This window comes from Argopecten irradians, chromosome 14 (genome assembly GCF_041381155.1).
Source record: "Argopecten irradians isolate NY chromosome 14, Ai_NY, whole genome shotgun sequence".
Classification (NCBI taxonomy): domain Eukaryota; kingdom Metazoa; phylum Mollusca; class Bivalvia; order Pectinida; family Pectinidae; genus Argopecten; species Argopecten irradians.
Window position 1 is genome coordinate 28,354,607 of NC_091147.1, and position 24,633 is coordinate 28,379,239.

Sequence of the window (24,633 nt, forward strand, 5' to 3'; positions counted from 1 at the left end):
TTTTTTTTTTTATTTAGAGAGCATTTGGCAAACAGGATGAAAATTTAAGGTTTTTAACAAAGCTAATTTATTAGAATAGGATGTTTCTTTTGCCATATTTTAGATTTTTTGTTTCTTTACAGAGATCTAATACGGTGCTACTTTAGGATACAGCATTAATGTTATTGCTATATATTTGTAGCAATTTCAAGACACTTTAATGGGAATTGCATTTAAAACTTTAATTCTAGAAATAATTTTTTTAAGCCTAAAAGACAATCTAAAATCAATCTAAGACAAAATGTCTCAGCCGTTGTGACCTAGAGGTGGAGGACTAGTGGTAGAATGTCACACACTTTAACCATTCAGCCACTGTAACCCAATGGTGAAAGGTTAGTGATAGAATGTCAGACACCTTAACCACTCAGCCACTACAGCCCAGAGGTGGAGGTCTGGTGGTAGAATGTCAGAAACCTTAACCTCTCAGCCATTGTAACCCAGAGGTGGAGGACTAGTGATAGAATGTTTGACACTTTAAGCATTTCCCTACCATGTACGTATTATACATGTACATGTATTTGTTGGCGAATTATGGAATTGAAGTAGAAGATTAGAACAATTCCCAAATGAGCAAAACAATTTCGAGACTTAAACTCTTAACAGCACCCTCAAGTCATATTTTGTCCCCTGTATTACCTATACGAGAGTTTGATTGTCACATCCAGCCTTTCGAAATTCCCATTAACTGTCCTGCCAGGGACACATTGTCCTCTTCATTAGAGCCTCTGATAATCTCTCACCGTATTATTGGTTTCTATAACTGCTGCGCCAGCTAGCAAACCTAGATCCAATATCTCTGAATGGCCATACACATTCCTCACCCACCAGCGATTGCCCTAAACCAAAGCTCAGGAAATTATGGTTCATTCTCCACGATGGACTAGAATAGGTTTTTGTACAAATTAGGTGCTCATATAAACTACAAGGGCATAAAGCCAATGCGGAGAAAAGACGCTGAGATTTGTAGACAGTGAGAAATTAAGTTTCTACAACCACTCACTAATTGATGATACCATGACGGTAAAGTCATATCTACAACAGGAATGGAAGGAGAAGTAGAGAAATGTTCTGGCACGATCCTCTGACAGTAGAATCACATTGTGAAAATTGCTATATGACATCTCAAAATGAGTTCTATTACCAGAGGCCCTGAAGGCCTGTACCTGAATTCACCTGAGGTCATTTTTGGTATCATGTACTTCTAATTTTCAATTTGAGATAATTCACAACAAATTGTTCCTTTATGCACAAAATCCTTCATTAAATTCAATTTGGTTTCCATTCCATCCATTTTATAATGCTTCAGAGTATCTAGCTATTAAAAATTAAAGCTTCAGTTTTAATGAAACCAAAGTTGTAAGATAAAAGCGTCATATTGTTGCTTATACAAGTTTAGTTGAGCCAGTTTGTACAATTCACAATGGCAGACGGACATTAGCCAAATAAGATATTTTTGTTATTGTCCACTCACTATTTGAGTATGTAAGCAGTATACAATCTTCAGCAATAGCAGCTCCCACTGGTCCCATGGATATAGGTATTTTGATGTATAGTAATAAGAAAGGTCTCGGAGATAAGCACATAAAAAGAAGCTAAAATGAACTTTAGTATTCAATGGGTTACAGATCTAGATAAATAAATGGAAATGTGTCTACTTTGGAAAAAAATTACATTATTTTTAGTTCTGACTATTGTCAACAGATGTTTTCCATAGCCTATACGGTTTGGCAGCCATTTCTATCCTTTTTTCATACTTCAAAACCTGAACTCCAAAGACTTCACCGAGAACACATCTACATGGAGTAGCAACATGCTATCACCCATTAACATCAATCTTCAGCTTTTTCAATCTGTCTTTTCCTTTTTTCCATACTTTTTGTCCAGCCTAATGAAGACAAACAGTTGGAGAAGAACAACATTCTGAAGAACATACAATTTCTCATAACTGTCAAGCGATTGTGGAATTTTTAGGCCAACACTACAAGGACATCCTTTGTTAAGTTTTGATTCAGACGAACGCTCGGAGATTTCATCGCCAGTAAAAGAACATTGCTTGAGCAACATATGCTATTTAAAGCACACATTGTCAATTTTTTTTCCTGTGATAAAAAAAAATACAAATGTAGTTTTAGGGGGCAACAAGGACACATACATCCTTTGTTCACTATAGACTACAAACAAACCCTAGACTTCACTGAGGGCGAAGAGGGCATGCTATAGAGCAACATGTGATCACTCTTTACTGTCCATTGTCAATATTTTTCTTAACCCCAACCCCTCCCCAACACACAAAACAAAACAATTGTGCCGGTTGTGTGGAATCAAAAAGTAAAATGTGTTTGATATGCAGTTTCCAGAGTTGACATGTCAGCCATTTTTAGTGCCTGGCTATTGATAGAAATACAGTTATACAATGACTGAGTTCAGTAATAGAAAAATATCTCTTCTTATTATAAGCAACATGCCCAAAACATTATACATTTCTCTGAATAATGACCAATGAAAATCAAAGAAATCAAAGTCAAGGCTGCTCATAGATGCTGTGAATGAAGGACTCAAACAAAGGAGTAAAGGAATTGTTTTTTCATTTCAATATTGAATTTAGTATACTAAGTGTGCAGTGTTGCATTTCCGAGTTTAACAAAATATATTTATAGTATACCGTATTTATGATATTTAAAGTTGTTACAAGAACAATAAGTTAAATAACTTATTATCCTGAAATAACTGTAATAGATTTTATATCAAAATTATTTCTGAAATAAGGATTTCAACACAAATGAAACCATTCAGAATCACAGTATCATTTTTCATAATTCTTTATTAATTACTAAATTATCAATTTCATCAATGTCTCTTCAAAGACAAAAAATAATAAGTTCACATATCTGTATCGTAATATCCACTTAACATTTAAGAATATTTTCGGAAAAATATAACATTAGAAATATTACCATTTCCGGGTATGTTTAGGTTTCCTTTTAAAAAAACTAACATGGGTTGCTTTGACAACTTTTGACTTATAAATCATGGCAAGATACTTTTGCCAAATAAAAGGTACATTATTTCATTACGTATATCACTAGGATTTCTTTTAAATCCACAAGAATGCTAACGTTAACATCAAGAAAAATTCATGTAATGTATCGTGATTTTTGCTTCACCGACTTTTAACTAATAATAAATCATGGTCATGTACTTTTGTCAAATAAAATGTACGTTATTTGGTTATTTATAACACTCAAATTTCTTTTGAATTCATAAGAAGGCTAACACCAAGAAAACTTCATGTAATGCATCAGACTTTAGCAAGTCTTCATAAGGCTACCGTATATTATATAGCAATATAAGTTCATTTGTCACTTTAAGTTGCTCGTACATATATAGATCTATACCGTGGAACCTCCCGAAACCGATCATGGTCGGTGCATATAATTTCGGCCGGTTTAGAGAGGGTTCAGTTTGGAGAAGTGAACCGAATACTGATCATTATGATCCGGATTTAATCGATCAGAACTCGTTTTTTACACTAGTGTACCGCATGACCGATATTGATTGTTAATGTGAATTTTATCACAAAAGAGAGAATCATACGTTTAAAAGGAATGGATTACAACAATCTTGACTTTGTTACCGCTTATAAACGTAGTTTAGTTAGTTAGTTGCGTGAATGTTCTTGGGGATGTTCTCGTCTGCACTATATAGGCAGCCGATCACTTCCTGTTAACAGTAAAATCAAGAATCAAATTATATGGTCTAATTACACGATGATCAGTCGATGCCGGTCATTATATGACATAGTCATTTTCTAAAACAAGAAGCTTCGGCTTCTTCATACAGATAATTTACGTTATCCGACAACTACATATGTAAATAAAAAAAAACCGTGTGATTTGAATACGAAACTTTCTCTTTATTACTGGCTCTGCTTGTTTTCTTACAGTAAACAAACCGTGTGCACCTGGTAGACCTTCGTTAAATATCTAAACAATAGACATGATTAAATAATAACACCACCATCTCGGGTATAATTACCGTGTACCTATAGCCTTCACATCTGTATACATGCCCCAGGACATGGCATGCGACAACTATGGTACAGCTACGTGTGTATTTCACGGTCGATTGATCAGACCTCAATGCAATCTATCGTTGTCGCTCAGGTAAGGCTGGTTTTCAGAAGTGTATTTTAGTTACATTAGACTATTCCGATCTCAAAATCGGTCCAGTATTCGGAATTGGGAGGGATCGGTTTTGGGAAGTTTTATATACTATTAATAAAGAGGAATTCATGACATGACATCCATGTTCGGTTTCTAGAGGTGACCGGTTTTGAGAAGGTTCAGTTTTGGGAAGTTACACTGTATTATCATTTTATTTTGTAAGTTTATGTTGATAAATTTTGTACTTTTTCGCTTTCAACATAACGCAGTTGTCGATAAACAAAAGGAACAACTCCCAGTGACAGATCAAGGGAGGAAACTCGATCGTACTCAAAACTATTAACTTTTACTGCGCAATAATATCATCAGATATAGTTCGTCAATGCAACCAACACAAAAACGTTATAAGCTTTATAAGAACTTTTTTTGCATTTACCTCCCTAACATTTGATTACATTAATTGATCAGTAGCATCAATTACGTAAAATTTAAATAAACATACACAATCCAAAATCCACCGAAAATCTTTCACGGAGGAAGACAGCGAAGATGGCGTTGTTCGTGATTTTCGGGAGACTATTGATCTTGGAGTAATACAAATATCATAGAGTCCCAATTGAACACTTAAAACACTCCATCTATGGTGTATATGTATGTACAAATTCAATGTCTGTGGTTTTGAATATTGGGGTTTTATTTTTTCATACCATCAAGTATTACGTGAAATGAACAAAACAACTTTTAATTTTCAGGGCGGAGTGGTTTCATTGTGTTGATGTGCACAGGCTCGCCGAGTTTACCTCAGAATGCTGTTTCACGGCATCAAAAATAAACAGCATGTCCAGAACATTTCACATTTCTGAAAACATCATTTGAAAAAGACCAAAGAAAATTTAAGTTTTAGAAAAGATGCACTTTGATCTTGTCATTATAAAATGTATTTAATATTCTTTCCTTTAATAAATGTATTTTATTTTATAAAAAAAATAACTAGAAATGTCTTAAGATCTTGTATGACCTCCCACCCACCAATGTAATACAACAGGACGATATATAGGTAACGATATATGTCACTTCACCCCACCCACATTTCATGGTGGTGTTGATTTTTTTGTAAAAATCGTAGTCAGAGTGGATGAAATAGTAATCAATATAAACCCATGATACTTTCCTTACTTTGTGATATTTTGCTCTGTTTGCTTCAAGTCTGATACTAAAACTGTGAATGAGAAGTTTTTCTACAATCACTTTATGACACTAAAGATTGATTTTAACACCAAACTTCACGCATTTATCACCTAAATTTTTAGAAATAAAATGTTGTAAATAGAGAATGTAATGTAAGCCCTTTGTCTAAGGCCATCCTAGTATTTCTAGTCCTACATGAGACTGACTTTTACGGTTTGATATTCAATAGTTGAGACTGACAGCTTTTTATTGTTCTTTTTTACTCCTAACCTGCGAATTGATACATTTTTAAGTCATATCAGATAGCAAGCTTCAAAACATCATTTTTTTGTGTGAAACATACCAGGCATGAATTTGTTTAGAAATGCAAATTTGACTTTACAGACAAGCTTTCATTGAACCATGCTGTTGTTCTGAAACTCTGGCACACATTTGAGGAAGATTTAATGTGTGGGATTGTAAGTGAAATGGCCTTAGATATTGGGGACAATCTGAGAATGGAACCTACACCAGTCTGTGTCTAATCTCTGGGAATCAATGAGAAGCTAACAGAATCAATGATATGCTTCACTGAGACACTAACAGAGTAAATAAAAAGCTTCAATGAGACGCTAACAGAGTCAATAAAAAGCTTCAATGAGACGCTAACAGAGTCAATAAAAAGCTTCAATGAGATGCTTACAGAGTCAATAAAAAGCTTCAATGGGATGCTAACAGGGTCAATAAAAAGCTTCAATGAGACGCTTACAGAGTCAATAAAAAGCTTCAATGAGACACTACCAGAATCAATAAATAGCTTCCATGAGACGCTAACAGAGTCAATAAAAAGCTTCAATGAGAAGCAGAAGCAATGAGACTCTAAGTCAGAATCAATGAGAAGCTTAAGAATTTAGCTGTAATAGAGTAACTTGAGGGGCAGATCTTAAGGCTGGAATGAGACTCTTTTAGCAGTTATACTAAACAATCTATATACACTTGATGCTGATACAAAATCACAAGGCAGAAGTATGTCAATCATGAGATTAAAACTAGGAGCCAGTCAAACTATTGATCACCAGAGATCTTATAGCAACTTACATCAATATTTATCTTAACCATGGCCATGAAGGAAAAAACTTCAGAAATTGCAGACACTACAATGTTCAGGGTTATATATATGTTCTGATGCTGTCCAAAATCATAAATATCTATTTCATCAGTTACACAGGACTTCAGTAATACCTTACAAAACAGCATACTGTAATTCATGCAAATTTGACTTGCAAATTGCTCTTTTTTTTAAATGAATTTTTGGATGATTTTTAATAATATATATTTTGCCAGCTTGCAGTTTACATGGAGAGTCATAAACTTGGTCATCCTATATCAAGTTTGACATCCATTTCTATCGAGAATTGTGCTGGTATTAAACTAGAAATAGGAGATTACAAGTCTCAGTAGACCCCAACTTATCATGATTTTGGATATATCCTATCCTGAGAGACAATTCAAATTTAGAATTATTTCCCATAAAATGTTATCGCATAGTTCTTGTAATGTAATATATATATAAAGCAATGGTAAAAGGTAGTGTTGTAAACCATGATATTTGAAAATGACTACAAATAAAACGGTATCACCGTCTCCAAAACATGGTTGAGATGAATAAAATTCAAACTGTATATATAAGCCTACGTAACCTAGTTATTAATCTCCTTCCGGTGGGAAAAAACAGATTTCAAATCCATCCTTCTTTTAAACATAAACCATTGTTTAAAATTGAAATTTATTCATAGCTGATAAAATCCTCCACGTCTGAAATATTTGGAGAATTTAGTTAAAATTTTCATTATTAATAATAAAAATCAAAGTGCCAAGGCCACTCACAGATGCTGTGAATGAAGGACTCAAACAAAGGAATGAAGAATTGGTTTTTCTTTTAAATATTGAATTTAGTATACTAATTAAGTATGCAGTGTTGAATTTTGGAGTTAAATAAAATATATTTACGGTATACAGTATTTATTTCACGATTTTTAAAGTTGATTCAAGAACAATAAGTTGCATAACTCATTTTCCTGAAATAAATTTCATATTAAAATTATTTCTGAAATAACGATTTCAACACCAATAAAACCGGTCAGAATCTGAGTTTCATTTTTTATAATTCTTTATTAATTACTAACATCATAAATTTCATCATCTCTTCAAACCCCCCCAAAAAAACATAAGTTAACATAGCCGTATCTTCATATCCATTTAACATTTAAGAATATTTTCGGAAAAATATAACATTAGAAATATTACGATTTCCGGATAGATTTTGGATTCCTGTTAAGAAAATAACATGGGTTGCTTTGACGACTTTTGACTAATAAATCATGGCCAGATACTTTTGCCAGACAAGAGGCCCATGGGCCTTAACGGTCATCTGACTATTAGTACAATACAACATAGTCGTTTAAAGATTTTAGCCTATTTGACCTCTGTGACCTTGATTGAAGGTCAAGGTAATTCATTTGAACAAACTTGGGAGCCCTTCATCCCAGCATGCTACATGCTCAATATCAGTACCCTGGGCCTTCTGGTTCTTGAGAAGAAGTCATTTAAAAATTTTAGTCTATTTGCCGCCCGTGACCTTAAATGAAGATCAAGGTCATTCATTTGAATAAACTTGATAGCCCTTCATCCAAGCATGCTACATGCCCAATATCAGTACCCTTGGCCTTCTAGTTCTTGAGAAGAAGTCATTTAAAGATTTTAGCCTATTTGACCCCTGTGACCTTGAATGAAGATCAAGGTCATTCATTTGAACAAACTTGGTAGCCCTTTATCCCAGCATGCCACAGGCCTAATATCAGGTCTCTAGGCCTCTTAGTTATTCACAAGAATTTGTTTAAATGATTTTAGCCTATTTGACCCCTGTGACCTTGAATGAAGATCAAGGTCATTCATTTGAACAAACTTGGTAGCCCTTTATCCCAGCATGCCACAGGCCTAATATCAGGTCTCTAGGCCTCTTAGTTATTCACAAGAATTTGTTTAAAGGATTTTAGCCTATTTGACCCCTGTGACCTTGAATGAAGGTCAAGGTCATTTATTTGAACAAACTTGGTAGCCCTTCATCCAAGCATGTCACAGGCCCAATATCAGTACCCTGGGCCTTCTGATTCTTGAGAAGAAGTCGTTTAAAGATTTTAGCCTATTTGACCCTCGTGACCTTGAATGAAGGTCAAGGTCATTTATTTGAACAAACTTGGTAGCCCTTCATCCCAGCATCCGACAGGGCAAATATCAGTACCCTTGGCCTTCTGGTTCTTGAGAAGAAGTTGTTTAAAGATTTTAGCCTTTTTGACCCCTGTGACCTTGAATGAAAAAAAAACTTCATGTAATGCATCAGACTTTAGCAAGTCTTCGTAAGAGCTCTACTGGTTGGCGACATATTATCGTGATTTTTGCTTTGTCGGCTTTTGAATAATAATAAATCATGGCCAGATATTTTTGCCAAATAAAAGGTACATTATTTGGTTACTTATAACACTCAAATTTCTTTTGAATTTATAAGAACGATAATATCAAGAAAACTTCGGACTTCAGCAAGTCTTCGTAAGGCTACCGTACATTACACGCCAATATAAGTTCATTTGTCACTCTTAGTAGCTCGTATATATACATAGATCTATATTATCATTATATTTTTAAAGTTTATATTGATAAACTTGTACTTTTTCCCTTTCAATATAACGCAAAAGGCACAACTAGCTCCCAGTGACAGAACAAGGGAGGAACCTCATAACCATTAACTTTTACTGCGCAATAATAACATCAGATATAGTTATATATATAGTCACTGCAACCGAAGGAGGAAGACATCAAAGAAGGCGTTGTTCGTGATTTTTGGGACCACACATGACGTGTAGGTATACATAAATCATAGAGTCCCTACTGAACAATTAAAACATACTATCTATGGTGCATATGTATGTACAAATTCAATGTTTGTGTTTTTGAATAGTGAGGTTTGATTTATTCATACTATCAAGTAATATGTAAAATGAACAAAACAACATTAAATTTCCATCATGGAGTGGTTTTATTGCTTAGATATGCACAGGCTCTCTGAGCGTACCTAAGAATGCTGTTTCACAGCATCAAAAAATTCAAGAAGGATCACATTTTTTTTAGATGTAGTTATAATTTCCATAGAATCTTAATGGTCACATGAATAAATTGGTCAATCTTGACGTTAGAAGTTTTATGAATATTCCTAAACCAAGGACATTTTCTATATTAAAAAAGTGTTTTTGGAAAGCAAAACAACAAATTAAGCATGGCTTAGTTTATCTTTTATGTATAGAAAACAACATTATTCCAATGTATATATATGTGGAAATGCAATCACCCTTGTAAAAATCCATGCAAAAATCAATAAGCCAACACACATAATTTTAAAGAAGTACCAAATTCTGATCTTCTTTAAGATATTAGGAAATAAAATGATGAGAAAACTGCCAAGACAAAGGTCATAAAGGTCAAAACAGTACAGTTGTTCTTCATCGTCTTCTGTTAGCTAAAAATAGGTCTAGAATTATTGGTTTTTATAATGTAATAATGAAGTATATAGGTAATAAAATAATCATAAAACTATATAAAGCCAAACCATTTTGATAACATCCGTTGTGGATTTTCTTAAACAAAACAATATCATGCCACACTGAACATCTTCACACCTGGTTGTCAATTCCTGGCACAAACCTGATACTACCATTTTACCCAGGGCCCCTTGGGAGCTAGATAAAGTGTCTTTTGTCTAGACTTGGGGCTGAAAATAAGCTGTCCCCAACTAGATCATACATCACTGTAAACAGATAACAAATAGAAATCCAATCTAAGGCGAGAGTCTAAGTCTGTGCTAACTAAAACTATCTCTACAGATGAAGAAACATGGTCAAGCATCAAACTCAAAATTCTGGCTGATACATGCAGTCCTCTATGTACAAGTTTTCTATACTGTCTTTATAGTGAAAAACACAGGAAATTATCGTATTCGCCGTAGTTACCACCCCTCTCTCTATAAGCTCCCCTCCCATTTTCTGAAAAAGGAGTTTAAGTTGTATAAACACATATATCTGGATTTAACGATGTTTTACAAGTGTCATGCCTCTAACAACAGCATTGTATCCCATATGAACTTGTGAGTCTTTTACATGTGAATATCATGACATAAACAATGTGTCTCAAGGTTAAAAGGCATATATATATACATGTTTAATGTAACAGATTAATGTATCATGAGTACAAAAAGATTTAAAAAATAGATCACTTTTTTTCACCCACAAACTTACAATTTGGTTCACTAATAAGTGTCCAAATAATTGTTATAATTTTTTATGTGTGCCCTGGGCACTATAATTACGGCGAATAAGTTATATATGCAGGTATAGGTTTCAGTATTATAACCTTGACATAACGACTACAACTTTCATTTCACAAATTGCCACTGCAGTCATGGTGCAAGGTTTTCGACAAATCTTTCAATTTCTTGCTCCATAAAAGAAACATTTTCATATGTTTTCATTTGCCATCGTGACAGAACTAATGCTTTCATGTGAAACACAAATTTTTACATGATCATGTCTCGAATCTCTTAACGATTTGTTCAGAATGGCAGGTTTGAAACAACCAATTTTGTGAAAGCTTTTAATAACAGAGAGCATTTTAATTGGCATGTCATGTTACAATCAATTAAACCACGGATTATAACATCATGACAAATTTGATTTGTCTTCAGTCATGACCTTGACATTTGACTTGATCAATAGAAAATGGGTTGATGACAGATGGGGGAATCACTGTCAGACTCAGGTCAGAGACAAAAACGTAAAAAAAACAACACTCTTCACTTCCATCCCATTGGTGTAATAGTCAGATCTAGTAAAAGCTGATTGGTTTATCAATTCAGACACACAGCTGATTGGCTAATGAGCAGTGGTGACGTAACTTGTCACATGAAATCCTTCCATGAATGTCAACTTTAATTTTTAAGCATTTTGATGACCATATGGATTTGTGTTACCTCCTAATAACAATCATGTTATTTAAGAGCATGCCAACTACCTAGCTAAGATGGAGAAGGAAATTCATATTACACAGAGTAAAACCACAGACCTAACGGTCAGTACCCAGCCACTAATACACCACTACACTACCATTAAAAGAACAGAAGTTTGAATCTCACTAGGAAAATGTTGCACAAAGTTCACTTTTTTCTCTTCATCTGTTTTCATTACTATAACATATTTGCTGTAATTAGCGCCCAGGGTGATTAAGACAATTCATAACAAAAAGGGGTGCTTAGGTAAACAAAAATGTCAGTTACAGACAAATTTTTTTTTCTAGAAAAGTCAGCCATATTTGAACTCTTTCACATACTCATAGCACATTAATCTGTCTTGCAGTTAACATGCATAAAACATACATATATGCTATCTAATGATCTAATTGTTGAGAAAATCTGAAAAATGGGATGGGAGGGGGGGCGTTTTACTTCATTGTCAACGCTTTCAGCAGAGGGGAAGGGGCATTCGACTATGGATGGGAATATGGTAACGTATCTAATACAACCTTCACTGTTGTGACAGGATTACATGAAAAGAATGCAGTTTCCTGAAAAAAACCCTTACAGATACTAATTGAGGACGGACAATAAAATGTCCACACAATCTCTTAATATACCTGCTGCACACAAATCAAAAGGAAAATGGCAATAAAGTTATATTTATATAAAATTTATAATGGTGACATAAAATTGAATTTCATATTAAAAGCATTAACCGAAAAGCTATGTCAGGAATGCAGTAATTGTTTTCCATGATTAGACGCTTTTATTCTGATGCCTCCCTTAGGAAATAGCACACAATGAATTTAGCAGGACACAGATAAACAAGAAATTCAATTTAAACTATTGGTCTCAGAGGATACGAACTGATCGGTTTTAAACACTTCGACTTTCCTGATAAAACATGTGCATTGCCCACGCAAAGATTAGTTTCGTACGAGGCCCATATCCCTGGGTATGAAAGTGCAGATCAAGTCTTTTTTATTCACCAGTCTGCACTGACCAATCGGTCAATAGGCAGATTTGGGGGATAAATCTGTACATTAATTGCTGATATGCAAACACATTGTTCAGAGCAAATTGGTCTTGAAACTCTTTTTTTAAATACTTCAACAAAGTACCTCTGATGGAATCAATTCAGTTGTCAGAAGATGACCATGTCTTGGGTTTGGTGGTGACCATGCTGTGCTACTAGCACATGTTTAAGTAAAGGATTGCAACTTCTTTGGACTGTGTTATAAAGGCCACTTAAAGGCCCCAGAGGGATCAATTTTAGAGAATTTGACTGTGTATAAAGGGCACTTAAAGGCCCACAGAGTGATCAATTTTAGTGAATTTGACCTGTGTATAAAGGCCACTTATATCAGGACACCCTCCACTGGAGTGATCAATTTTTTAATGTAATTTGACCTGCTGTGATAAAGGCCACTTAAAGGCCCACTGAGTGATCAATTAGAGAATTTGAACCTGTATACAAGGCACTTAATGGCACCACAGAGTGATTCTAATTTTAAGTGAATTTGACCTGTGTATAAAGGCCTCCCTTAAAGGCCCACAGAGTGATCAATTTTAGAGATTTGGACACTGTGTATAAAGGCCACTTAATAGGCCCACAGACCGTGATCAATTTTAGATCGACATGTGACCTGTGTTTAAAAGGCCACTTAAAGGCCCACAGAGCTGATCAATTTTAGAGATTTTGACCTGTGTATAAAAGGTCACTTAAAGGCCCCACAGAGTGATCAATTTTAGAGAATTTGACCTGTGTATAAAGGCCACTTACAAAGGCCCCACAGAGTGATCAATTCATGTGTTATAAAGGCCACTTAAAGGCCCACAGAGCGTGTCAATTTTAGGTGATATTCTGACCTGTGTTAAAGGCCCACTTTTAAAGGCCATCACAGACTGTGATCAATTTTAGAGGCCAATTTGCTGTAACTTGTGTGATTTAAAGGCCACTTCATAAGGCCAACAGAGTGATCAATTTTTAGTGAATTTGACCCTGTGTATAAAGGCCAAAAATGTCAGTTAAAGGCCTCAGAGTGACCAATTTTTAGAAAGTATCAGCCATTTGAAGTTTCACTGTGTAGCACATTTATCTGGCCCACAGAGTGATCAATTCATGCATAAGGCCATTGCACATTCATGAGCATACACGAATGGGGGCGTACTTAAATGCCCACATGTTGATCAATTTTAGTAGAATTTGACCTGTGTTTAAAGGCCACACATTCAAAGGCCCACCAGAGTGATCCTCAATGTTGAATAGAGGCCATTTGATCTGTGTATCAAAGGCCACGTTATGAAAGGCCCACAGAACTTGATACAACAACCTTGACTTTGTGTTACAAGGCACACTTAAAGTGCTACAAGAGTGATCAATTCCTTTTGAAGAGTAGGCCATTAAAGGCCCACAGAGTGTGTATATAATGTGCCACTTACTTAAGGGCCTACAGAGTGATCAATTTTGAGTCACCAATTCTTTAGAGAATCTTGCTGACATGTGTATAAAGGCACACTTAAAGGCCCCACCAGAGTGATTTCAATTCATGTGTGATAAAGGCCACTTAAAGGCCCACAGATGCTGATCAAATGTTTAAGTGCCACTTAAAGGCCCACAGAGTGATTCATTTAAGAAAAGCCACAGAGGAATGCAATTTTTTCTGTGTATAAAGGCCACTTAAAGGCCCCACATGAGTGATCAATTCATGTGACACTTAAAAAATAAAGTGCAACTTAAAGGCTAATGGTCCATCAATTTTGATCAATTCATGTGGGCCCACAGAGTGATCAATTTTTTAGAGTGATCAATTTTAGAGAATTTGACCTGTGTATAAAGGCCACTTAAAGGCCCACAGAGTGATCAATTTTAGAGAATTTGACCTGTGTATAAAGGCCACTTAAAGGCCCACAGAGTGATCAATTTTAGAGAATTTGACCTGTGTATAAAGGCCACTTAAAGGCCCACAGAGTGATCAATTTTAGAGAATTTGACCTGTGTATAAAGGCCACTTAAAGGCCCACAGAGTGATCAATTTTAGAGAATTTGACCTGTGTATAAAGGCCACTTAAAGGCCCACAGAGTGATCAAATGTGTATAAAGGCCACTTAAAGGCCACGAGTGATCAATTTAGAGAATTTGACCTGTGTATAAAGGCCACTTAAAGGCCCACAGAGTGATCAATTTTAGAGAATTTGACCTGTGTATAAAGGCCACTTAAAGGCCCACAGAGTGATCAATTTTAGAGAATTTGACCTGTGTATAAAGGCCACTTAAAGGCCCACAGAGTGATCAATTTTAGAGAATTTGACCTGTGTATAAAGCCACTTAAAGGCCCACAGAGTGATCAATTTTGGAGAATTTGACCTGTGTATAAAGGCCACTTAAAGGCCCACAGAGTGATCAATTTTAGAGAATTTGACCTGTGTATAAAGGCTTAAAGGCCCACAGAGTGATCAATTTTAGAGAATTTGACCTGTGTATAAAGGCCACTTAAAGGCCCACAGAGTGATCAATTTTAGAGAATTTGACCTGTGTATAAAGGCCACTTAAAGTTCCCTTATCCTCTGAGTGGTCTTATACAGATGTTTGATAAATATATGATTGGTTGTTTTGTATGTTCTAAGTCACATAGAGATATGTAATGAGGAATGTATGCGTTTTTGGAGAAGAAAGTTCCAGAGGTCTTAAAGAAAAGCACTTGAGGCCCTAGTACAGTACAGCTGAACCACATGGTTTCCAATATACAAGTTTATAAAGCTATCAGCAGTGAAAACAATCAAATAACAAAGACCAACTTGGTCTTCAATCAAATAGAAATAAAGTAATAAGAAAAAGAAAAAAACATCAAATAATTTCACTTGCTGATATTCACCTGTTAGGAAACATCCAAAACTACAAAACATTGAAGTGTTTAAACCCTCAATTTATAAATACTGAACCCTCAGATTTTTATTAAATCGAAAGGCTTCAAAGGTATTTTAGAGAAAACGGTTATTTACAAAAACTGTAAACATATAAAAGGATACTGAAGACATTTGTTTTTGAAGAAAAAGATGAGACATTTGTATTGTTAATAAATCATATAATTTTCTCCCTTATGATATCATTTAATTAAAGAATGTTGACTATTGCCATAATTAATAAGAACCATTGTCTAAACCATTAAGATATAAACTTTCACTGCTGATAATCTAATCCATATTCTCGCCTCTCAGTCTAGTGAGACGGATGAAATGTGATAAATAGTTAAATTTCATCCTAGTTAGCTAACTGAGTTTGTGTTCTTTATATATATACAGGGTCATGTGACCTCTCATCAGTAGTAAAAGAAAACCCCCGATTGGCTAATCTAGCCTCACTGCCGGAGAAATCCTCGGAATTGATTTATCAGATTACTGTGAGTTAAACGCTACAATAATTTCTGTAGGTCTGTTATATATCCCAGTATGTGTATTTTTTTCTTTAAAAAACGTTTTACCATTTGCTTCATTAAATTGAACTGTATCAGTTAGCTCCCAGTGTAAAATTATGTGAAACCTTGTCAGTACGATATAACGTAATTGGCCCTGCAGGAAAACTTTGCCTATTATCTTTAATCGCTCACAGCAACTTACAAATTACTCCACACTCTGGCGCATCATCAGTAAGGAGGCCTTTCTGTCAGCTGTTTGTAGTTTTGTCATGATATTTTTTAACACTGAGAAGCTTTGCTAATGTTCATTTTCCCAAATTTCAGGATATCATATGAAAGGTATTTGTCTTAGCAGATCAAACAAGTTTTAAGATGTGTATGGCTTACATCATTTTTTCCAAACCTTTTTTTTTAGTAAACTTATAATTTCACAGGTACAAAAGGGTTACTTACATTTTTTATCCGAGTTTTGTATGTACATTTTTTATCCGAGTTTTGTATGTACATTTTTTATCCGAGTTTTGTATGTACTTTTCAACATCATGTATATAACACAATTTAATCAAGTGAATCTTTAGATTGCTTTCTTTAATACCCTTTTTTTTTAACTTTTTTTTCAGATGTTTGGCAGTGCAGTATAAAAAGTGGCACAAATATTGTTAGTAACATTGCCATATAATTTTATGTAATTCTTGACTCCATGATGATTTCAATCAGTAAAAATTAGCAAAATTATTCTGGGCATTAGTTAAAAGGAAGGGTAAACACTACCATATATAATTTTATGTAATTCTTGACTCCATGATGATTTCAATCAGTTAAAATTAACCAAAATATTCTGGGCATTAGTTAAAAGGAAGGGTAAACACTACCATATGATTTTATGTAATTCTTGATAATGACTCATAAACTCATACATAGATAGTAAACAAATAAGAGAAATAGCTGTGCTACTGGAATATGTTTCAAAGCTTCAACCAAATGCAAGGACTTAGAGCATTAACACCTTCACCCCTATAGACACATTTAGACTCTCCTAAAACAAAAACTAGAACAGTCCATGATGAAATTTCAGGGGTGAATGACTTATTGCTTCAGAATATGGCAAGCAATTACGTTCATTAGACTCATCATTATAAAACAGAATGGAGATCGCAGACTTGAGCGGACATAAACCACCGCTAGATTCCTAGCCAATCAGTGGTTAGAGGTGGAAGGTCAGAGGTTAACTGCCTGAAGAACATTAAATGTCGAACACTTACCACTGTAAGTAGGTATATATGTTCATTGATCTGTGGACCTAATCATGCAAGGGAGAGGAAGATTACAGGTCAAAGGTCAACCCTTCCGAACATTAAATGTCTGTTGGAATTGATCCAACATGCAAATTTCCTAATTTAACTTCTTCTCCCATGGACAAATTTCCTAGTTACTTCTCTCATGGACAAATTTCCTAGTTTAACTTCTCCCTGGACAAATTTCCTAGTTACTTCTCTCATGGACAAATTTTCTAGTTTCAAATAAATGGACCTAACAGCGAAACGAAATAGACACAATGCAATTGCCGTCCGAGCTGTGTAGCGCCATAAAGGAAAGAGGAAGGGAGACCACTCTATGTTACTCTCGTCGAGTACGAGATGAGGTACGGTAGGGAGACGGGATTCTCAAATCTTATGTTTGTTGGGGCTACAAAGATGGGTGTAGGTAGCGTATTTGCATACTAAAGTTATGGTAACGTATTACTGAAATGAAATTTCTAGTTGGACAAATCTCCTCGTTACTTCTCCCATGGACAAATTTTCTAGTTACTTCTCACGGACAAATTTTCTAGTTTCTTCTCTCATGGACAAATTTCCTAGTTACTTCTCTCATGAACAAATTTCCAAGTTACTTCTTTCATGAACAAATTGCTTCAATTGGTATGATGACAATTAGCACATTGGAGCCAAAGTCAAGAAATGGTCAGCAATATTGTATCATCAATATGCTCAGCAAAATTGTATCATAAACACGGTCAAACAACATAGTATCACAATAGATTCAATCTAATGAGAAATTTCCTGTTTATTTCATATCAATTGAAATTCGAATTCAATAATGACCAGACCCTGAGATTATGGGAATTTTTTGTGGGAAGGTAAAAATGTCCACCAAGGCGTAAATCGGGAATCTGGACGGAACATGACAAGGAAGATATAGATCTCTTTGTGCTCCCTTATTCCATTATTGGGGGCAAAACTAGATCTTCAAGTGAACCAGATTTTGTAGTACTACCTAAAACGTTATATAGAACTAAATGCTTTCATCCTGAGTTTCAAAACCATATTAACAACCTTTATTTTAATTTCCACCATTTTCTTTTGGAACATATGGCATATATACATTTGTATAGAGCACTGCTTTCTGTGTATCTTCAGGATCAGTCATGTCAAAATTCATTTCTATTCTTATTCCAATTATATCTGAAGACCAGGTTCAGTCAAAAATTGAATTGCTGGTATGTTCTTTTTCTACCACGAGGATTGTCCATAATTTTTGCACAAATCATGGTCTATTTCATTTTACCATTATTGAAATGAAAGTTGAAACAACCCTGCTGTTAGGAGAAATAAGAAGCTTTGATTATACTTAAATCAAATTTGAACTGGAAGACCTTTTAGTCAGCGCATGGAAACTAGAAACGGCTCATCCGATGGGAATCCTATACAACCTAAGTCCTCCGACAGCCAGATGAGGGTCTCATCAATATAGACAATTTGATGTACTAAACTCAGAGATACTTTAGTGTACAGAAGTTAATCACAAACATGTAACAAATTAGAAACAGTGAACAGTCTGGACACCAGTTATCATTGAAAGACGGTGTGAATGTTGCCCCCTGCGGCGTGATAATCTCAGTTGAAATGAGACATCGATGTATGGTTAAGCCATGACTGTAGGTCTCACCAGAGTTATGTAGACAGGCAAACTATATCTGAAATCACTCCCGGAGCTGAACCAAAATTCCTTGGAAAGTGAATTGGTAAAAAGTCTAGCTTCTGATGTAGACAATTAAGTCTTGAAAGTTAAACTACATACAAGTGATTTGTACCCCTGTGGACTTTCCCTGTGTTTTATTTAGGTGTTGCGTTTCTACACTGTAGAGGGAGTGTTTGTATGGGAGTTAAACAAGTATATTAGGAGACACAGAATATTTAACAAGACCTACATTTTATTTATTTTGTTAGCTCTAACCACAGACCACTGCAGGAGATCTACATGTAAGCATCCCTAACCCTTTTGAGTCATTAAACTTTTTTTCCAGCACAGCCAGTTGATACAATGTACCTTGCGAACTACAAACAGAAGAAAATTTAAGCTCAATAGATCTGAACCGCATTACATTTCCACCATCTGAATAAGGAATTTCGAGATCCTAAAAAGACACTGATTAGTTCCATAAATACACTTTCCCCAGTTTAAATATGTCATTACAAAAATCACATACAAATAAGAGGTTGCAATAGCCTGAATATGAGACTAATCAATGATAAGTTCTACTTTACCCATGGCATTTTGGGATCTTGAAACTCCTGTATTGCTTTGTCTATAGTTTTGCCTTTTTTAACATTTATAATGTTTATGACCTAAGCTATGATCATTTAAGATTGACTTTTCATAGCCCAATGCAGTTTCTGATACATTCAGTTTGATATTGAACACATCAATCCAAGTTGGAAATCTAATTAGGTTATGTTGGCATCACAGTTTTAATTTCTTTACGGGGTTTATCCTTAGAGGAAAGAACCAAGTATTAAGCACATCACACAATGATTATCCACTCCTCTTGATTCTTGAGACAAAGCTCTGTGTCAGCTCCATGTTACTGCATGTATCAATTATGAACACTTACCTTCAAAAATGAAGATATTTCTTCTTCTTTGTTATCATTTTCCTGTAACATAAAAGAAAAGAAAATTCATTCAATAATGGAAATCGCAATACCAGACTATAGCCTTCTGAAAATTAGTGTTTTCTTGACTAAAAAGCAAGTTCACACATAAATATAATGTAACACCTCAGAGCGGCATGCAGATGGCATTTGGTCTGAATGTTTCCCAGACCTGGAGCAAGCAGCTATCATTTTGTGCTTCGTTGGACATATCACAGGTTTTGTGGAAGGAATTTACCTCAGAGGTTTTGTGGAAGGAATTTACCTCAGAGGTTTTGTGGAAGGAATTTGCCTCAGAGGTTTTGTGGAAGGAATTTACCTCAGAGTTCCCAAAGAAAAATCACCAACCTATTCCACCAATTATCTTACTCCCCATTGTGTCAAACTTATAGAGTCTAGAGGGTAATCTATTTTAACACATGTGTTCTTAATTTTTTACAGAAACCATCACAGCAATATAAACAGAATCATCAACAACACCATATTCTGCTTTTTGATACCTTAAAATGTTAAAACCATGCGACCATTTTGTCCTCCAAGTATGACATTTGAAACCTTAGGACATAGTCAGACAAGTGTACCTTATATAGAACAAGGTTATACCAATCTTTGTTGTTGTGGTCCATGCTTTTATATACGTATAGCTATATACATAAACCTATTGTATACTTATAGTTTATAATTATATTGAGGGCGTCCAACATGTCATCTTTTACAGTAAGTTTCTATACAAATATTTCCTGAATTATTGTGCGATTAGTTTTTACAGTCTGTATTAATATGCAAACAAAATTAGTTTCATTTGTTCAGTTTAAGGATCTATTTACAAGATCATTTAAGGGCACGTCTGAGTTTTAAGAGATGGAGGAAAGCCAGAGCACCCAGAAGAAAGCCACCAACTTATCGTCAAAGCCTGGCAACTGCCCCACGTGGTATTTGAACTTGAAACCAAGAGGAAGAGAATTTGTGGTAATGCTGTCGCGACATCTTGCTTTAGGCACTATGGCCCCTTGTGACCAAGAGGTGGAGGGCTTGTGGTCAACGTCAACTTGATCACTTGGGCACCACTCCCCCCTATTGCAGGTAAGTATTGGTTGTGATGTTGTGAGTTTTCAAACAGAACACTTTAATTATTTAGAAAATGATGTAAGTTGTTTATCATGGTCAGGGTCAACAAGGCAATATAAAAGAAAAGTAAACATCATTTATAGACCAGGTTGAATATAACTAAACAACCTATATAAGCTTTATTAGTCTCCAGACACAGTACACAGTATGGAGGGACCAAGGAAGTCTGTTCAAACCCCAGACATTCTCAGGATATTGTATCAATATGTCACATGTCATAACTTATCTATATATAACACCATGTGGGCTGGAAGAAAACACAATATCATAATAACACACTTCAAGACCTTCCCCTGGCGAGACCTCCTCCTGGCGAGACCTCCTCCTGGCGAGACCTCCTCCCGGCGAGGCCTCCTCCCGGCGAGGCCTCCTCCCGGCGAGGCCTCCTCCTGGCAAGACCTCCTCCCATAGTATATTGAAATGTCATAGTGACACCCCATGAGACCTCCTCCCGTAATGACACACCCTGAGACCTCCTCACAGCAAGACCTCCTCCCTACGAAAACTCCTCCCGGCGAAACCTCCTCCTATAATGACACACCACGAGACCTCCTCCCAGCGAGGCCTCCTCCCAGCGAGACCTCCTCCCTACGAAAACTCCTCCCGGCGAAACCTCCTCCTATAATGACACACCACGAGACCTCCTCCCAGCGAGCCCTCCTCCCAGCGAGACCTCCTCCAAACAAGACCTCCTCCAAGCGAGACCTCCTCCCATATAGTATATTGATATGTATAACTATGCAAGTGGTAGAAGCTGAAAATATCTTCTAACAATATCTGTTGGGAAGCTGGGATACACATCATAACAATAACAACAAAACACATGGTAAGTTACCTGGTCACAGGGATTGTCTTTACATCAACTATGATTATTATTATTCATGCAATTCCTCATAAAAACCCTCTTTCTTTTTTATTTCATACTGGTGAAACAGGTAAGCAGCAAGTTAAGTGTCACTAATTGGGTTATCACAGTGTAATATAGTCCGGATGAGGAGTGGGATGGTACTAACATATCCTTTATAGGTATAGGTACTGCCACCTCCTGTTGTATAATTATAGATGTATACATACAGAATTCACCATCTTCCTTTGTCATGGCTGTGACGATACCAACATGTACATTTGACCTTTCCTGACATTTTAATACAAAGTTGTGGAGAATCAATGGAGGAAATCTGAATTCGGTAATCAACAGCCTTATAACAATAATAGCTATCGGTCTTAAATTCACAGAGTCAAACATTCATGAAAAGTGACCAAAGGCATTACAACAAGGTATTTACCTTAGAATCATCTGAAACCCAAGGTTAAAAAACATGGTTTTGTGATAACATTCACAATAACAATAATATCGATCATCTTCGACTCACTTCTCCAAACCGCACCCTCTCTAAACCAGCCAAATTATATGCACCGACCATGATCAGCTTAGCAAAGCTCCACTAAATGATTTGACCTGTTTTTGAGGAAGGAAAAAATGCTAAAACACAAAAGCTGAGTTTAATTATATAGTCTGCCATACATTAACATGGAGGATGATTAGGGATAATCAAAACTTAAGGATATAAATCACAGATTTTAGATATCAACACTCAGCATTGTTAAACAAGATTATGCTGAATCAGAAGATTCATTAGAGAGACTGTGCCAAGTTAAGCCAGTATCATACCAACAGTATAAAGGTACAGCTCTTCAGTTAATTGGGATTTCATGAGATTGACACCTCTGATCCCAAGTCATGGATGAGTCGGGTTGTGTCATTAGGACCAGCTTAGCTTCTCCTGATGGACCTCATTTGTTTTCAATTTCTCAAACACACTTGTCAAGTAATACCATGGAACTAAATTATCGGCAATTATCTAAAACTTACATCACATAAATTCTTATCATGAATGGTTTTCCAAAACTACCATTTGGTACTTTGAAGATAAAAAGAACAAAGTTTTGAATTCATGAAATACAATAAGTTTCATGACAAACAATTAAAGTCTCATTTTCAAACTCATTTAGCTGAAGAATCAATGATTAAATTTTTGAAGATAAATTAGCTATAATGAGTAATTAAGGAATATTAATGAACTAAAATCCCCTTCACCTCAGTAGAGTCATGATAGTCAGATCTTCTCAGATGAAACAAGATGTACTAGCACTTAGACTATCAGATATCTACAGCTATTGATCTGAATGTACAGCTTCAGATTAATGTACCAAGTCTGCTGTCATAAAATCCAAAAAGGGGATGCAGTTTGGCAGTAAGTTCTAAAGTATATAGGACATTGATTTTGATAAAAACTGTAGTATATGTTTTGTATTTATTGTGAAATTTTACCACCCCAATTTCCGGTGCTGTTAGAGTTGGAACTGTTTGAATAATTACTACTGTGATAAAGCAGGCTGATTTGTTATGTCAACATAATCCTTGTCCAGTGTCAGTGGTGATAAATAGGACCAGAACAGCCAACAAAAGATCAATGGACTGATAGCTTCACTGGCGCAGCTACAACATCTCCCTGGCACCACCAGTTATACTACAGGAACTGTAATATTGTAATACAGTATGGAACCAAAACCTTGTACTAGAGTTAGGCACCAAAACCTTGTATCAGAGTTATAGGCATCAAGTCATTGTACCAGAGTTAGGCACCAAAACCTTGTATCAGAGTTAGGCACCAAAACCTTGTACCAGAGTTAGGCATCAAGTCATTGTACCAGAGTTAGGCACCAAAACCTTGTACCAGAGTTAGGCATCAAGTCATTGTACCAGAGTTAGGCACCAAAACCTTGTATCAGAGTTAGGCACCAAAACCTTGTACCAGAGTTAGGCATCAAGTCATTGTACCAGAGTTAGGCACCAAAACCTTGTACCAGAGTTAGGCACCAAAACCTTGTACCAGAGTTAGGCACCAAAACCTTGTACCAGAGTTAGGCACCAAAACCTTGTACCAGAGTTAGGCACCAAAACCTTGTACCAGAGTTAGGCACCAAAACCTTGTACCAGAGTTAGGCACCAAAACCTTGTACCAGAGTTAGGCACCAAAACCTTGTACCAGTCAGTTCTAAACTAATGTTAATAAAGCATTAAAGACAAGAATATATATATAGTTACAATGACACACATTTTAACCCCTGAATATTGAAATATGATTAATTCATAACAATCGTGTTTTTTGAGCAAAAGTGAAATTCCATCCTTTGTAAATGGGTGCTAGTCTTGGTTAATCCACAGATGTCAGAAATTAATACCATAAATCGCCTGTTGGTAGCTATAATACATTGTATGTAAACATGCCACAGAGGGATAGGACTATTAGCGTCTACGGAGATCGTATTTCATAAGTGTCCATCCTAATTGTCTCTGCCATATTGGTTTTCATGGAGCTGCTTGTCATGTCATTACACTGTCATGGGTTATTTTAGGATTAACGTCAGTTAGTCACAAACTGACGTCACTTCACCGAGGGTGTAATTCATTTTCAATACATGATGAAATGTCTGCAGAACAGCATGTTTCATGTTTATATGTTTGAGGGAAGAGGTGGTTCCTTTTCCCCATTGGTCTGTAAGCACTCATGTGATTACCATTCTTTTTACTATAGTGAAGATATATACTACTGTATATAACAGCTTAAATGATAAACATTATAGAACTCTAAAATTTCTAACTAATAT

At 35.6% G+C, this 24,633-nt stretch overlaps 1 protein-coding gene across 1 annotated transcript in view; it reads right to left on the reverse strand.

The window, feature by feature from the left end:
• Positions 1-24,633, reverse strand: part of LOC138306924 (uncharacterized) — a 241,467-nt gene that overhangs the window by 74,774 nt on the left and 142,060 nt on the right. Inside the window, 1 exon segment of the mRNA XM_069247495.1 lies at positions 19,795-19,836. Within this exon segment, the coding sequence (XP_069103596.1) occupies positions 19,795-19,836 (42 nt within the window).